The sequence below is a fragment of the Zootermopsis nevadensis genome, unplaced genomic scaffold, assembly GCF_977971745.1.
Source record: "Zootermopsis nevadensis isolate Lab colony 2312 unplaced genomic scaffold, Znev_1.0 Znev_ptg000017l, whole genome shotgun sequence".
Lineage (NCBI taxonomy): Eukaryota > Metazoa > Arthropoda > Insecta > Blattodea > Termopsidae > Zootermopsis > Zootermopsis nevadensis.
The window spans coordinates 6,585,152-6,599,625 of record NW_028259149.1 but is presented as its reverse complement, the minus strand read 5'-3'; the positions used below and the strand labels follow the sequence as shown (position 1 = coordinate 6,599,625).

The 14,474-nt window shown below is 36.1% G+C and overlaps 1 protein-coding gene and 1 long non-coding RNA gene across 4 annotated transcripts in view; one reads left to right on the top strand and one right to left on the bottom strand.

Moving 5' to 3' along the window:
- The window catches only part of LOC147873633 (uncharacterized), a 61,245-nt gene that overhangs the window by 29,965 nt on the left and 16,806 nt on the right, over positions 1-14,474 (bottom strand). The window lies entirely within an intron of this gene.
- The window catches only part of LOC110834473 (glutamate receptor ionotropic, NMDA 2B), an 80,829-nt gene that overhangs the window by 53,043 nt on the left and 13,312 nt on the right, over positions 1-14,474 (top strand). For all 3 annotated transcript variants that reach the window (XM_087350252.1, XM_087350253.1, XM_087350251.1), the window contains exons 8-12: positions 2,082-2,229; positions 5,869-6,098; positions 8,532-8,679; positions 9,977-10,160; positions 13,301-13,410. In XM_087350252.1, the coding sequence (XP_087206378.1) occupies positions 2,082-2,229; positions 5,869-6,098; positions 8,532-8,679; positions 9,977-10,160; positions 13,301-13,410 (820 nt within the window). The remainder of the gene's footprint in view (positions 1-2,081; positions 2,230-5,868; positions 6,099-8,531; positions 8,680-9,976; positions 10,161-13,300; positions 13,411-14,474) is intronic.

The following is a 14,474-nucleotide window of genomic DNA, read 5'->3' as shown; positions in this document are numbered from 1 at the left end:
AACGTAAAAATTACGGCATCTTCACTACCATCGTCCTTTCAACATTTAACCTAGGCAACGACGGTAACCATAGTAACCAAGATGATGGCCTGGAGATTCCCCACCCAGTCACATCGGCGCGCGGGAATAAATGTAGGTCTTCGTGCAAAGTGGCCCTTATTTTTGTCCGCTCTTAACCAAGACTAGATGTATCGACAAATTTTAGTAAAACTCCCTAATACCAAACATAATAAAATTCCGTTCAGTTGTTATCAAGTTGTTTCATGCGTACAGAAGGGCGGATGGCATTTGCAATGCGCCTAATAACATTTTTTAACGAGTTTAGAATTTGCTGTCTGCATTAACGAAACAAACCAACGACTGAAAGACATCGATTTCTTTTCTGGCATGTTTCTCGTAAGCAGAGCTTTATTTCTAATATATTATCACGCGACCTTACAAGATTTTCGATCGACATTGTCGATATTAACACGTACTTGCCGAATCACATAAATCGATCATGAAATGTCGTCGAACTCAATCAGAGAAAAGATAAATTCATATCCGGAGTACACACAGGCATATTTTTGAAATACGTTCGTCTCACACTGGCCTCTGACGCATAGCAGACATGAGAAGCGTAGAGAAAACTGAAGTCCGAAAACACGAACGGAGACGAGCTTGGAAACGTAAGCGTATATGGATGATAATATTAAAATTAATCCTAAAGAAACATGTGAGGTTCTGAAATAGATTCATGTGACTAAGAATAGGGACCGGTGGCAAGCTCTTCTGAACACTGTAGAATAATAAACCTTAGGTTTCTACAAAAAACTGAGATTTCTTGACCAGCTAGCGACTATTAGCTCCTCAATACGACCCTGCTCCATGGAGTTAATACAAATTTATATGAACCATCACATCGGTTACGATAGTACAAGGATAAAATTGCACCCAATTAAGTCATTGTTGCACTACGTTACCAAAATCAAATTAAATGCATTTGGAATGACTGTTACGTGTTCTATTTGTGTTGCAGAGTAGTAACATTAATAAACATTGTAAACATGAAACTGTATTTTGATTTGACTCCAGTGTGTTCATTGAAATGGTTCCCGCAGAGCAGTTGCTAGAACGTAGTTCACAATGTAGGTCAATGACTTAAATCGCTAGCCTCTATTTTATAAACTTTACTTCATTTGCTTCTACGGCGTACTGATACATGAGTTTATATTCAATTAATAAAATTAAATTATTTTGAAAATAATGGAAATTTCATAACGAATAATTACAGGACGCAGGTATTGCGAGACAAATATTTCCTCATTAACTTCAATTAGTGCATAATTTCTCTGACAAACTGTTAGGTGACTTCGCTTAAGTTTAATACAACTTGGAAACATATTATGTCAACTCAAAAGCAAAACTTTCTAATAAGTATCGCAGGCTTACAACACATTTACAGTAACATAAACTTATGTTATCAAAATTGCTCTTGCAGATTTTACGTATTTAAGGCAACGTGGGATATAAATTCCGATAATTAATTAAAAATAAATAATCATAATATATACATTAACAGCGTAACTTAGATAAGTACAAGTACACAAGCCCTTCTTGTCGATTGTAATAAGTATACCTGAACTAACCGAATCCATGATCAAAATCGTTTCTTTAAAAGCTAATAATTTCCAACCAACAGTGGGTTAACCCACAAAATTGGAAAATTTGGAATAGTGAGAAACATATGTCACCATCAATCTGATTTTATAGACACGCGGGGTAAGTCACATATGGTTTGTTATTTTTAAATCCGTGTCTTTCAGAATCTTGCAATGTGGAATCAGAGTAACCACGTTCAACTTTAATTCCGATTCCCTCAGTTTTTAAAAGTTTAGCTCACTGTCGCTCCAGGTCTTCAAATTTTATTCGAAAGTACGTTATACGTTCAGATTTACAAAAAGTCAATGATTTGGAATCTCGCCAAAATATCTTATTTTTCAAATCAAATTTCAAAATATTTAACTCAGTACAACTATAATAAATCGGACGTATTTCACAATCGCTTATCAAACTGTTATTATGCTTGTTGTAATTTACAGATACTTGAGGAACGTTTCTGTGGATGGAGATCACCAGGCGACGACCCTAGAATTCAACCAAGATGGACGACTGAGGGCAGCAGAATTGATCATCGTGAACCTCAGACCAGGGCATGGAGCTACAGCCAACAGCCGTGTGTGGGAACAGGTTAGCATAAAAGCAGTATTGCCAACAGCAGGTCAGAGAATGTAACCTCCAGTAACTCACAGATTACTTATCTCTTGAGTCTAACAGTTCATTCTGTTGTCGTCATCACGAAGGTAGACCACTGCTTCATCCTAACAGTTCACCTTTTTCAAATAAATTTAAACTAACGTTTACTCCGAGACTAGAAAATTTCCGGATCAGAAATAAAGCCCTTAACTGAGAACCAAGCGTTATGATAATGTGCCTCAACGGTGGAAAATAAAGAACTTAAAAACTGAAATTAAGTTATGGAAGTGGCGATTCTCAATTTCGCATTACGAAACTTAAGAATAAATTTCTGGTTTATGTGTTTGTATGCGGCTTTCCTCTAACTTCCATGAATTACCTACCGCGAATTGTCTATTGAGAAAAGACACAAATATTCCTACTTTTAAACAAAACTTGAATTAATATTAATGACGTTTCTGAGTCGTGTGACGAAGTCCGGCGGATAAACGTAGGTGAAGACCATACTTCCCTTACTTCTCCGTGTGATTACAAATGACTGGAATTACGACTCCAGTTGTAAGTTTCCATCACTTCCGGTTTGGAACTCAGAATATTTCAAGCGCTTCACTTTGCTGAATAGAGACTGCATACAAGCTGCTAAAATCAGATCTGTTTGCAAGAGCTAGAAGGAAAGTCGTGGACTGTAGCCAACGCAACACCAGGTGACATAAGAAATATTTCACATTACTTTAGCGATGAGAAAACTTCTACTTTTAAAAGACTGAGAGAGAAATGAACGCTTTTGTATACAACACCTGCGAAAACTGAAGCTGCAGCCAACAGCATGTAAAGAGGAAAGGCCTCTTTTTCTATCTCGAATTTCTCATTACCAACCTTTCCGATGTATTTCTCTTTCCATGCTCTCTCAAATAGTTTATTTTCCTCGTTCACAAGCGAACTTCAAACATCTCTTACAAGGCATTTCAAGATAGCTGATTTCCTTGCAACATAATTTATATCTCAAATGTATGTTTTCATTATCCATGCTCTAGTCGGTATACAGAATATGCTGCTATATAAGACAGGATAGCCAAAACCAAGTGTTGCAAAGAAATTTAGTTAGTGGCTTATACTTTCAAAATTCTTTCCGGACGTGTATGCATCATTGGTTTGGATGTAAATATATTTCAAATACATGGAAAGGCATATACTACATTATTATTAAACTCAATTCTCATGGTATGCATAATATAACTTGTAACTTAAAGAAAATGTTATTTGAAAAACTGTACTGTGTTAGGGCGCATGCGTGTGTGTGGTGGAAACAATCTATGTTAGCTGGAGGTCTGTCTGAAACAGACCGACGTTTCAGAGGTGCTTACTGTCATCATTATGGTTAATAATGTATTGATGTTACAAAATTGTCAGTTTGTACAGAGATATTTTATTTAAAATCCCGCGCACCAGGGCAGAATGGTAAAATGCAATAACATTTAATAAAAAATACCGAAGTAACAAAAAAACCAACACATCCAGGTTATATGAGGACCTGGAAGAGTCAATGTAATTAGAGTGAAATGTATCAACTGCACAGAGTACCCCGCCGGGTTGGTACACTGAAACGTAACAGAGTCGGTTCGTGTAAAGGCCTGGCATTGGGTTTAGGCTGAAATAGAAACTGAAAAAAAAACACGCGGTCACTTAAAAAGTTACTATCTGCACGGCTGTAAACGAATTAGTTGATGAGAATGGTAGTAAAATGTCAAAGAGTTAAAATAAGAAGGCTGTTCTATAACCTCAAACTGCAATTGACTCTAAAAGGTCAGCGAGAAATATACTAAAACCTTGCGAAATTAAACTGGAAAGGAAAATATCTGCATGCAAGAAATAACAGTACAACACAGGCTGGAGAAAGAGAGATTAATAAGCAAATTTGTGACTTAGTTAGATGCTTTAATAAGGTTACGACGTGTTGAACTTGTAGCATCGAGGTATAGAAAAGAATCTTATGAGGCAAAACATAATATAAAGCGTCTAATTGAAGCAGAAACAGAGAGATTAAGTAATCCTTAGGGAAATCTGTTTAGAGGCGTGCCCTGTGTTTAAATGACTGAAGGAAAGGGCCTAAAAGAGGAGTTTGTTTTACGATAGTAGAATTTTCGAGTTAGAATACCAGACATTCGTTCAGTTTTTTATCTGCCTCATGAGAGACAATATTCGGTTAGGTATGAACTCCACCACTAACGATCCAGGCTTGTGGCAAGTTTCCCTACTGTACAAAAATACAACGCGCAATATAGAAATAAAAAAGTATTCGCTACAAAAATTAAATGAATTTATCATCCCAAAATGCCTGAGATATTTCTGTACTCCAGTTTCTGCAAACTCGTTAACATTGTTGTCAAAATTTCACGTTCCTGAAAAATTGTATTCGGTTGTTTCAAGGGCTCTCGCATATTTTAAAAGTTACATAATTTAGAGTTAGTTCATACTGCAGAAACCATGCTAATAATTAATTAATTAATTGAAACTACACTTTCTAAGTTGAGTAATGTACAGCTGTTCAGTGACCGGAAATCAAGAGTAACGTTTATGTACGAAAATTAAACGGTAAACTGCTGCACTTTCTGTAGGTTTTCGACTGAACCCCAATAGTCCGGCTTGTGAGACAGCTTCAAAAATCAGCTAATTGTTGGGTGTGGACTACAGATTTTATCAATTCAACAGTTAAGATCGAATCGAACTACGACCAGGGGGGGGGGCGAACTTCACATTGTTATAGTTAACACTCTTGATTTCTACAGATATTTCATGGTTTACTTCAGTCCCTCCCTTAAAATAAGTCACGATCAATTCCTCTTACACCACTTCCAACGTTATTCATCATCATCATCGCATTATCTGACGTTATATTAACGATACGATTTTAGAAGGCGTCGTTAAACCTGCGAATATATATATATACAGATGAGAGCATAATATATAAATTGCCTAGCGACTGTGCCAATATTTCCGGATCTTGTTTCTGAGATCATTCTCAGTCACAAATGTCGTTAAAGCAGGAGTCCGATTATCAACGGTTATGTAACTATGGATAGGAATTCAAGATGATTACAAGACATAAAAGAGGATTTTAAATGTGAGATTTCAAGTTCTCACGGCGGTAAATATGAAGGTGACTGTCTTCTGGGTTTTTGTTGTCGTCGTGTCATGTATGTTTACCGACGTTTCTGAGATACTTCCTGCCTCCATGTTCCTGCTTCCACTGATCACCCTAATGATGGAGTAATCTTCACGATTACAAATCTACTTCAAGGATGACGGGGTACCCCACAATTCAAACGACACGTGAAAACGTATAGACATACTTTAGGAAGCTAATAGGACTTCCTGTTTTTCACTTCGTTGCACAAGACACAGTTCACTGTAGTCTACTGTAGTTTTAAACAATTCGGGACCCCTGCAGTACTTTTTAAATCTCTTAGGTATAAACGAAATGGTAAAAACTTGTGCCTGAAACTATACTTTAAAATCGAATTCGCATAATTTCATATTTAAACATTGTAACGTTATCGATCTCTCGCTAAGCACACACAGAGGGACACAAGAGTTTAGAATTCAATTTAATTTTATTTCTGCTTTACTTCACAGATCGGGGTGTGGAAGTCATGGGAGAAGGAGGGTCTGGATATAAAGGACATCGTGTGGCCAGGAAACACACACACGCCTCCCCAGGGAGTGCCAGAGAAGGTCCATCTCAAGATCACTTTCCTGGAGGAGCCTCCCTATATCAACCTTGCGCCACCGGACCCTGTCACTGGAAAGTGTACCCTCAATAAGGGCGTCTTCTGTCGACAAGCCAGCGAAATCGACCTTGAAGGGTAGGTACTGCATAATTAAAGTAATTATTTTGAGTTTATATTACTCCTGATTTATGTGATTTGTGACGTTCTTCGAATGGCACTCTGCAATGTCTATTGTGTAGCTAACAAAAACCATATCAGTCCCTACCTCAAAGAAAACAACCCGTAACCATTACAAAGATCAGATGTTTAATGCTGTTGAAGTAAATTTTACTCTCAGAATCATACGGAACTTATAAATACGCTCTGTGGCCAAAACGCACAGTTACTAATTGTTAAAGGTGATTGTACATATGACTATCACTAGGTTTTAAAAAGTTAATTTATCAGCTATAAGCTTAGATTTTTGTGTTGTCAAAACGTAAGTAATTTTAACATAATGGAGTGTATCATACAACATTTAAGCGTATAGTACCTATCACCATGCAAAACTTCACTTGCTTACTTCAAGCGGTTCATTACTTACTGCAATCAGACTGAAAGTTAAATACATATTTCCTGCTGCTACCATGTTAGCATTTTATATTTTCCAAAAATATGGCATTGACAAAAGCTGAGTGATTCTCGAAAAATTACAACCACAAAACGACATTACCTTATGTTAAGTGGCAGCATCGTTGCTAAAACGTTAGAAGTTGGCATGGTTGCAATAGTTTTAAGATTGCAAGACATTAAAATGTACAGAAGTGGAGCAATTGCTAGTGGCATGATACAATGTCAAGTTTTATAAAAAAATCGATCTCTTCATTCAAAATGTCATTAGGGAGGGCAAATACGAACATCGGCTAACACAGGAGCACGATAATAAAAAATTTGTTTTCTTGTAAAATAAGGAAAGTAGGCTAACAATGGGAAATGCCAAACAAAGAACCATAAATTTTAGTTTCATCCCCTTTCATAAATTTCACTGAATATTATTACCATATTGTTGTTGTTATTATTATTCACTTAATTATTAAGACAAAAAAACTTGATTACACCGGTTCTTAACCTTTTAGAAAAGTAGATCAAATTATACATAATACGCATACACAATTCAGAAGTCCATAGCAGACGTCTTCACCGCCCTGAAAACCTCAAATTTCGGAGAGAACATAAGTTCAACAGACTTCTGTTCAGTGAACTCACGAACTTTAATTTTTTTATTGTTCCTCTTATTTTAGATGTGTCAGAAGAGTTACAGAGTTTGCAGGAACTGTCATGATATTTTACACATTCAAATGAGCGAAATGAACTCAACGATTCGTAAATAAATAGTGACTGTTCCATTTACAATCTTTCTCTCCTCGAAATGCAAAAATTATCCTAACACAGAGACAGTCTACATTTTACACCGTCAGACAACTTCCTTCAGATCGAACAAAAGTACAGTTGAGGTTATGTGACGGAATGAAATAAAAACTATCTTTGTTAATAACATAAACAACGGCAAGCCAAAATTAATTCTAATTGTTTCATCAAACAGCAAAGTTATGCATTTGACTGGCCGATTCCTGTCCATTAAGCCATAATTTCCATCGCAAAGTCAAAGCTGTCCCTGATGTTTAATTAAGCACCACAGCATGCAGATATATGGGAGAGTGGAGGTATAGCTCCACGCATTCTTAACTTCAGCACTATACCAATGTTCCGTAACAATACATTTGCTTTAAATTATATCCGCTTCAGTGAAATGTTTTTTTTTATTTACTGAAGTGGAAGTGACATAACTGAATAGTTGAATTACATACGAATTTAATTCTCATTTTAACCAGACAAAAGGTCTTTGTTTTGTGATTGTTGTTTAACAGAAGTAATATCTGCGCAGAAGAATGCATTTTGTATAGCTGGAAATGAAAAACCCGCATATAACACCTTTTGTTCCAACGAGTCTTCAAAGCTTTGTGACAATGGCCGAGTTATTATATAAATATTATCAAACAATAAACACTGAGATACACGCCACTTGGTATGTATGTACAATTCGATAGCTGGCTCTGTTCTTGTATTCAGGTGTGTTTACAAACGCCCATGATCTGCCCATGTCCTGAGCCACATAAACAGAATTCACGCACTCCAATACCATTTCCATCACATCAATTTTAACATTATTCTCCCATCTACACCTGGGTCTTCCGAGTGTGTGAAACGTACAACAAACCGAAAAATATTTCTAAGATAAATATTTGATACCACGATAAGTCGTTTTTTAAAATAATTATGAAGTTATACATATATCTCAAGTAAGTTTCACTGTACCATTATTTACCAGAAGCAAATTCACACAAATTTCGGTATACAACCAGGTAACAATTTATGAACTCTTTCGGGTATGCAACATGCGAAATTTGACTTCCCATTATGCATTAATTTCATGCACTTTGAGCGTACATGACGCCACATCATGTTTTCCAATTTAAACAAGAAGGGGTTCAGAGTTAATCACTTGACTGACATGTTTGAATATTCCAGAGTGGACATTCCAACAGCACACTTGAATGGCAGTTTCTATCAATGTTGCTCAGGCTTCTGCATCGATCTGCTGGAAAAGTTTGCAGATGATTTGGGCTTTACGTACGATCTCTTCCGTGTCGAGGATGGAAAATGGGGAGCCCAGAGCGTAAGTAAGAATGCATGTGCATTATTCAATAGACCGTACGCCTCTCATAATCTAATATTCTGCATGTCACAGTAGGTTTTGCACTCCTCTCTCTAACGCATGTAAAATTGTTTTAAATTTTTCACTTAGCTGAAGGAAAAATAACTTCAAGCGATTTATAAATTTCTGTCTGTGTTTGTCGTTAAAACGTACTGTTATTTCGACATTTTACAGGTAGTGTTGTATTTTAATAAAATAAATAATCCAACTTGTGATTATATTTTTGCTGTCAATTTATCTCTAAGGTTAACTATGTTTAAGACCACTCGAAGTCTGAGATAACAGACTGGAATCTCGTTCATAACAGGTAAATGATTTCTTACGTCTTGTCTCTCACAAGTGCTGACTATGCCATGGCTTGTTCCACCACCCAAGGAGTCCCACCGCTTACCTGGCTAAAGAAAACTCTACAATTCTGCATGTTTCTGCAGACTGAAATGAAATTTAGTAGGGAAGATCTTCACTCAATTTTACACATAAATCATTAATACTGTATATGTAGAGGTACTAGAAATTTTCATTAAACATTACGTATATGAAATTGAAAATATTTCGGATAACTAAATAAAACTATTGATGTAAGTGTTTTGAAAGAAATGTGTCAAATTTAAACCACACAAGAAATTGTAAACTATAAAACTAACAGAAAAAGTCGATAAACCTATACCAGATCGCCCATTACTCTCTTATAATTTTGTACTCCGTTGAGTAAACAACAATTTTTCATTTTCTCTGTTCTACATTCCAAAATTAAAAGAAAAATTGTCTATGTTACACTCACAGGACTTAAAATCATAATATTTCATACACAAATTATTACTTTTAAGCACCTCATTCGTTAGACCCCCTAGATATCTACAAGGGATCGCTAAACTTTATTTTTTTTCATTACCCAGACTTGAAATCTTTACACCTACAGACGAGAACAAAAAAAGGCACTTAGAAGCACTACGCTAATCTAAATAATATTTAAAATTCAAGTTTGTACCTCAAAGAGAACACAACAGGTCTCCAATACAAAGAAGATTAACTTAATTTTATTTCTGAAAATAATATTTGTTTAATCTGAGAATCATATGAAACCTATAAATACATGTTAAAGGCATAACGCAAAGTTAAATGTATATGCATATCACTAAGCTTTAAATAACACTGATAATCGGGAACACGTGTAAAAATTTTCTTATCCAGAATAAAGAAAGTTGCCTGATCAGAAATACGTCACAGAATACTCTGAGAGTTACTGATATTTCCACAGAACGGCCGTTGGAACGGGTTAGTAGCTGCCCTCATCAACCACCACGCAGATATGGTAATCACATCTCTCAAGATAAATTTCGAGAGATCGCAAGCTATCGATTTCTCGTTACCCTTCCTAGATACCGGAATTGCTATTGTGGTAGCCAAAAGAACTGGCATCATCTCGCCTACAGCATTTCTAGGTAAGTCATTTCTATTCGGTCTGTAGGCTTATCAAGAAAGATAATTCCTTTCAGCATTGCACATTAATGACACCAAAGTTTTATATTTAATTCTAAGCGTGAGTGAGTATAAAACAGTGAAGGCTGTGTCTTTATTTCGCAAGAAACAATCACAAGTTTATTTGTAAAAGGGAATCAGCTTTTTAATTCTAAAAAACACAAATATATTCATAACATTTTCTGCTTGTAGCAAATTCATTAAACTTTCCTGCATTATGTATGCCTAGCAGTGCGCATTATTCATAGCTTTTCACGCAAACTGTTATAAGTGGCACTTCATATTAAAAGAGAAAGAGGCCAAGAATAGACCTTTTAATCGACACTCCATCCTATCAGAAACTGCTCCATAACGAATTCGCAGCCCTGAGCCTGATATGAAACACTTTTGTCCGATTCCAGACACCTTAAAATTAAGCCACAGTCTTCAACAAAGATGTTAATACAACTTTTTAAAACTTTGTTTCGGCATGAGCAGGCATACCGAGCGATCCATAAGCGGAAACCCCTTCTTAACAAGGTTATAACTAACAATAGTAAAGCGAGAGGCATCAAATTGTACTATATAATACAGATTTAACCCTTCTGCAGACACAACTGCCTGACTCCATGGAGTATGTTTTTTTCTTAAGACTCTGATCTCATTGAAATCTGTCAGTAGACTGAGTGGCTCTTAAAATGAATCAAACTGATAAGAAATCAGTGTACGTTTAATGTACCAAGTTTGAATGAATTTTGTTAGATAGTTCGTCTCTGAAAGTCTGGCAATGATCTTTCCTCTGGATTTTATCAATCGTCTATTTGAAAAAGTTTTAAAAAATATTTATAAATCACTACGTTTCTTCCTTTGTCTACAAATAAAATGGGGGAGACATCTATTCTGTTGAATCCAACAGATTGAGCTGTTCCCAATTCTTAATTAATTAAGATATCTAAGACTTTTCAAAAATATACGATTGATAAAGTCGGTCAGACAATTTTACAACGTAACCTAAAGACAGGTCCACGTCTATGAAAGCAGTAGGCTGGTAGTCTTATATTTTTTTTAAACGCACCTAATAACTCTCCCATGCAAAATTATCGATCTTACACTGCTACTCGCATAATCGAACCTCTGAATTCTACCCTGAACATGTTCAATTCACTTCAATGTCCATTTCCTCATTACGTACACTACTACTTATGGCTTCACTTCTTACTTCTTACTACCTATGACTGAAACTACAAAAGAATCTCTATTCATGAAATTCCCAGACCATAATGAATGCAGTTCCATTTTCTATTAGCATCAGTCTCGCTGATTGCCTTAAATTCACTTCGATGTATCCGTAATTTAGACCAGACTTCACACACAACGTCACGACTTTCCAACTGACTTAATTTTGTCATAAATACTGTGAAATAAGCAATGGAAAATTTTTTATATACTCATAGGTTCATTTAATATAAAATTTGAAGGTTTCTAGTCTTTTCATTTGTTTAACGTAGAGAAAAGCTGGTTCTTCCACTTGAGTTCCATTTTGCGGCGACTTAGCTCAAACGCAGAAAATAAAGTTCTTTAACTTTGCATCAGTATTTACAGTGTGTGTGTGTGGGGGGGGGGGGGGGGGGGGGACGCAGAATCTACTGCTGAGTCACATCACTCCTGGATGATCACAGACACCTCTAAACGCTGAGATAGTACAAAGAGGCCACAACACAGCTCCAGCATAGGCAACATGTTCGACATGCATGTAGTCCGTGTAGTGTAATAAATATCTGCAGGAGAACATGTTAATTCTTTACGAAAGGCAAGTTTTTTTGATGCTTAATGCATTTCTATTTTACTATGTGCCTAAAATGCATTATGAAGAATATTAATAATAACAAAATTTGGGTTAGATATCCTGAAGGAAAGAGACCATTCAAAAGACCTAGACGTAGATGAGAGGACAATATTAAAGCAGATTTTTATAAAATTGATGGTACATGTAAACTGAATTCATCTGACTCAAGATAGAGATCGTTGTGGTGATGCACTCTTGTAACCACGGCAATGAACATTTGGGTTCCATAAAAGACGAAGAATTTCTTTACTAGGTGAGCCTACTAAGAGCTTGTCAGAAAGTATACATATACAGAATGTCCCAAGAATATGTATACACATTATAATAAAATGGTCGCTCATCAGTACGTTGCTAACCGCTGTCAACTGTGCCACGAAGGTAACGGTGGGCATTTTGAACACCTGCACTAGATTCGCTAATTCACTAAGTGTCAATTCTGACGTACGTTATAGTTTCGTTTGTTAAAGTGTATTTATTTCATTAACTGAATGTGCGCTTCAATCTTTTTTTGGGACACACTGTTGTTACGTGAATTTCGTGCTTCGATAGATTAACTGCAGTGATAAATCACAAATTAGTAGGAACTTTAACGTTGATGTGTTTACAATTAGGTGTAAAATCGTATTAAAACTTTAGACTGCCGGTCACCGGGTCCCAAACCCGACCCAAAACATAATTCGGCAGCAGTTAACACAAGCTACCACATTATTTTATTTTAAATTACACTCTGTGTTACAATGGTTAATAAAATAATGTTACGAGAAGGTTAATCGTTGTCGATGCATAACGAAAATTTGTGTTCCAACAAATTCAGCTTATGCTCAAACAGGTAAATTCTTCGACGGTTCGTAACAGAGCGCTTTTGATTAGTTAATTAACGCATAATCGCACTGCAAACAACTCAACAACGCATGATGTTACTGTGCAGAGCCCTTTATTAGCGTAATTAAAAGTTCAAAGTATCCCAAACCAATGTAAAATCAATTCATTTATTACTCAGGTGTCACTAACGAACTGAGTAGAAGAGGATTTACTATCGTTGTATAATTTAGATATAAACATTCCTAATGCGTTGTATGTCATTACAGTAGTCTAATTATAATAATTACTCATGTCCTTATCTTCAACCCCGAAAATTCAGCTGATATGCTCCTCTGAAAAGTTGGTAAACCCCTACGAAACTACATGATTATTTTAATCTCATCGCAGCACGTAAGGCCTTTACAAAATCACGTCACATTAAGGTGAAATAATTTAATCTTATAATCTTTGTTTCAGAACCATTTGATTCGGCCATGTGGATGTTGGTAGCCCTGGTTGCAATTCATGCTGCTGCTCTTACAATTTTCTTCTTCGAATGGCTTAGTCCATACGGATACGATGCGAAGGTACTTTTTATATCTTACTTTATCAGAAGAATCCTTATAAAAGGAGAGCCCTTCAGGACGGTCAAAGACTGCTTCTACTTCGTATTTCACTCTAAATTAATCATAACATGCTTCAGAGCAAGTGCTATGCGGAAATAAAATAACTTGAAGAAAACGAGATGAGATTCTCATGGCGGGGAGGATTTCGGTGTTTGTCTTGTAGATTGTAGCGACGTGTGGACCTGTAACTACCCACAAATCAACACAAATTTACATCTCAGAAGATCAACGACATTTAAAGGAAGGTTTGTAAATCATTCCTGAAACATTAGGTTTCAAAATTTGTTAAAGTGGGCTTCCGGTCAACGAAGTTAATTTTTACCCTAAGTTATTCTTAAACGAACGAGCCAGTATAAGTCGTACCAATTAAAGCCCATATAATGCATCTTACTCTGTACTCTTCACAAGCGTTAAAGTAAAATACCATTTTCTATAAATTTGTTTCTTGTTTACGCATATTCTGAAAATAATTTCACTGAAACATTGACATTTCCAAAGGAAGAATATAACCTGATAAAAGAACACTTAGTATCTATCTTTACAACTTTGTAAAATAATCTCGTAGAAACCAATAAGGACTTCGCAGACTGGAATGTTTTAGACAAGTTCTGATTTCAGGAATGTCTTCATTATACTAGCTAGGAACATTCCTTAAATTCCTACCGCAGAGAACTGATCCTTAATTTGTCTTCTGAAGTACGCCATATTTTACGTTCATGCACGACACGAAAATCTTACTTCATTTTAACAAACTTAAAAAGCAACATTTATATGCACAATGAATCATTTCAAACCGTGATGCTGGATCTTCATGAAAGATACTGTCGGATTCAACGGGATGACGCTACGTGTCAAAGAGCCAGGAAAACAACGCTGATGTTTTCCGAAGACAGGATTATTTCGAAGGAACTGTGATCATTCAGGTCTCCGGATGAAACAACCGTTGACTGTTCTATTTGTAAGGTTTCTTAAAGAACGCGTGACCCAAAACAGCAAAGAAGCTTGATTTCAACCGTTCTGTCGCC